At 37.8% G+C, this 3,242-nt stretch overlaps 1 protein-coding gene across 7 annotated transcripts in view; it reads right to left on the bottom strand.

Moving 5' to 3' along the window:
• Positions 1-665: 665 nt before the first annotated feature.
• Positions 666-3,242, bottom strand: part of LOC106878458 (carboxypeptidase B) — a 16,761-nt gene continuing 14,184 nt past the window's right edge. Inside the window, exons 8-10 of one of the 7 annotated variants that reach the window (XR_008266999.1) lie at positions 2,615-2,699; positions 1,294-1,613; positions 774-861 (exon numbers count right to left, since the gene is read on the bottom strand). Coding sequence is in view for 4 of the 7 variants with exons in the window: in XM_014927671.2 (XP_014783157.1) it covers positions 1,351-1,613; positions 2,615-2,699 (348 nt within the window). In the remaining 3 variants the exon portion in view is untranslated. Of the gene's footprint in view, positions 862-1,283; positions 1,614-2,614; positions 2,700-3,242 lie in introns of those variants that run through there. The other 6 variants (XR_008267000.1, XM_052977643.1, XR_008267001.1 and 3 more) reach the window with 6 other exon arrangements.

Raw genomic sequence — 3,242 nt, 5'->3', positions numbered from 1 at the left:
ATATATATATATATATATATATATATATATATAGATAGATAGATAGACAGATACATAGATAGATATGTATACACCATTTGAGCGTAATCGTTACCAGCATCGCCTTCCTGCACTTGTGCTGGTGGCATGTGTAAAGACATTCGAGCGAGATCGTTGCCAGTACCGCTGGATTGGCTCCTGTGCAGGTGGCACATAAAATACATCATTTTGAGCATGGCCATTGCCAGTACCACCTGACTGGTCTTCGTGCCGGTGTCACGTAAAAGCACCCACTACACTCTCAGAGTGGTTGGCGTTAGGAAGGGCATCCAGCTGTAGAAACTCTGCCAAATCAGATTGGGGCCTGGTGTAGCCATCTGGTTTCACCAGTCCTCAGTCAAATCGTCCAACCCATGCTAGCATGGAAAGCGGACATTAAACGACGATGATGATGATATGCACACACACACACACACATATATATATACACACATATATATGCTTACATGAATATATATATATATATATATATATATATATATATATATATATATATATATATATATATATATATATACATACACACATATATACATACACACACACACACACATACATACATACATACATACATACATACATACATACATACAGGGTGTCCCAGAATTAAGTATCTATTTCAGACAGTTTTTTCAAAAACTCACTTTTATTCATGTTTAATATGTGTTAAAAGTGTACAAATTTTCAATTTGAATTTTTTTAATATAATGTTATGTTTTCTGTTTCTAATTTTATTTTCATTCCTGTCGGATTCCGTTTATCTGTCCATGACATCTGTTTTTCAACTTGGCTGCAATCATTTTCTCCACGTCCGTACCCATGCTGGATGAATAAAATAGCTGAGCTTAGAGAATGCATTCATTTAGCAATACTGAAGGTAACTCCTGAAGTGCTTCAAAATGTGTGTTCACAATGCTAAGGATGGATTTGAAATTTACAGGGCAACAGACAGAGCACATTTTGAAAATTTTCAATAAAGTCTTGATGTAAGATTTATAAATCTATTTGTTTTTGTATCATAAAATTCTGTCATTTTTTTTTTAATTTGCCTGATTTCATTGAAATAAATAGTTAATTCTGGGAAACTATGTAGTTATATATATACATAGGCATACACACACACACACACACACACATATATATATATATATATATATATATATATATATATATATATATATATATATATATATATATATATATATATATATATATATACACATATATATATATGGTAAACTGTCTTTATACTACATGCATATAGTATGTGTCTAGTTCCTGCTGTCTCCACGCCTCTCCTGTCTTTTAAGTCTATCCTCTGCCTGTTTCCTTCTGTGCTTCTTCTGTGTTGTTGCAGTTCTTCAAACTGTCCCTTAGATAAGAAATATTTCTCTTAAAGCCATTTGCGAATGTCTTTAAAGCTACGAAGATGTCCCTGGATGTCGGCTCTATCTCACTGGCTGGAAGGCTGAAGCCCCTCGTGTCATTGTCAGTGGGCCGCATTTCAATGGCATACGAGTATTTAACGCCAAGTACTTTCTTGACCCAATCCGTTGAACACCCACTGGCTTCATCTGAAAAAGATAAACATACAAAATAACAATGTTTACATGCTAAAAATTACTTTTAGGTTTTTTGGAAAATACTGACCAATTTTTCAAAGACATTTTTTCAAATTCACTTTAAGATGTTATTTTTGTAGTGTTTAAGCTGAAATTGTGTGGAGGCGCAATGGCCCAGTGATTAGGGCAGTAGACTCATGGTCATAGGATCACAGTTTCGATTCCCAGACCAGGCGTTGTGAGTGTTTATTGAGCGAAAACACCTAAAGCTCCACGAGGCTCCGGCTGGGGATGGTGGCGAACCCTGCTGTACTCTTTCACCACAACTTTCTCTCACTCTTACTTCCTGTTTCTGTTGTGCCTGTAATTCAAAGGGTCAGCCTTGTCACACTCTGTGTCACGCTGAATATCCCCGAGAACTACGTTAAGGGTACATGTGTCTGTGGAGTGCTCAGCCACTTGCACGTTAATTTCACGAGCAGGCTGTTCCGTTGATCGGATCAACTGGAACCCTCGACGTCGTAAGCGACGGAGTGCCAACAACAACAAGCTGAAATTGTACATGCTTCGTAATTGGTGTGTACTCTTTAATAAATATTTACTGATTTCTTTTGGAATATTATTTTGAATCGTAGAAATCCTTAATTTCAAACATAAAAAAAAAAATTGTTTAGTTTTTTTCCTCAATTCAAGCTTGGACATAATGCTTCCCAGGCAGCCACCAGTATCATCAAAGCATGGGGTGAAGGATCTCCTAGTGATCAGACAGTATGAAGGTGGTTTGAGAGATTCTGTAGTGAGGATGAGAGCCTTGAAGCTCAAGAAAGTAGAGGATGTCCATCATTTCTTGATGGGTTAAAAAGAAATAAGTACTGGAGTCCATTCGCTTGATTAGACCCCTTGAAGGTCACGCCCCAGCATGGCTGCAGTTAATGACTGAAACAAGTAGAAGATTAAGACATATCACAGAGCACAAAACAGGGAGAACGTAATGAAGCCTGAACAGAACTTACACAATGCACGAGATCCTTCTCCCACTAAGTACTGTTCCCCTGTTGTGTTATATATGGCCCTTGTCACATTCTCAGCAAGTTTGGCCTGAAAAAGAAAATTGTGTTACTCTTTTACTTGTTTCAGTCATTGGACAGCAGCCATTCTGGATCTTTTGCTCTTTTCTATAATATCAACACGTGTGTGTAACACGTAGTTACTGTATGTGTATGTTTTTCTTCTAATACTTTCTAATGCTTTGGAATAAATAGACACACTGGAATGTCTGCCAGATGAAGTAAGTCGTTTTGTATCCTCTCCATTTTCTTATTTGCCGTATAAATTAAGAGTAAACCACTTTTTACCCCTGTCCATATATGACACTCAATTGCGAGGTTGCCATGCAATAACCAGCATTTGGGTATGAATAATTGGGTACACTACCAGCAGTATAATCTTTGTTCTGTCTGTTGGTACTCCGTCGCTTACGACGTCGAGGGTTCCAGTTGATCCGATCAACGGAACAGCCTGCTCGTGAAATTAACGTGCAAGTAGCTGAGCACTCCACAGACACGTGTACCCTTAACGTAGTTCTCGGGGAGATTCAGCGTGACACATAGTGTGACAAGGCTGACCCCTTTGAATTACAGG

Source organism: Octopus bimaculoides, chromosome 28 (genome assembly GCF_001194135.2).
Source record: "Octopus bimaculoides isolate UCB-OBI-ISO-001 chromosome 28, ASM119413v2, whole genome shotgun sequence".
NCBI lineage: Eukaryota > Metazoa > Mollusca > Cephalopoda > Octopoda > Octopodidae > Octopus > Octopus bimaculoides.
Note: the sequence above shows the minus strand (reverse complement) of the source record. Positions and strands in the feature narration are given on the sequence as shown.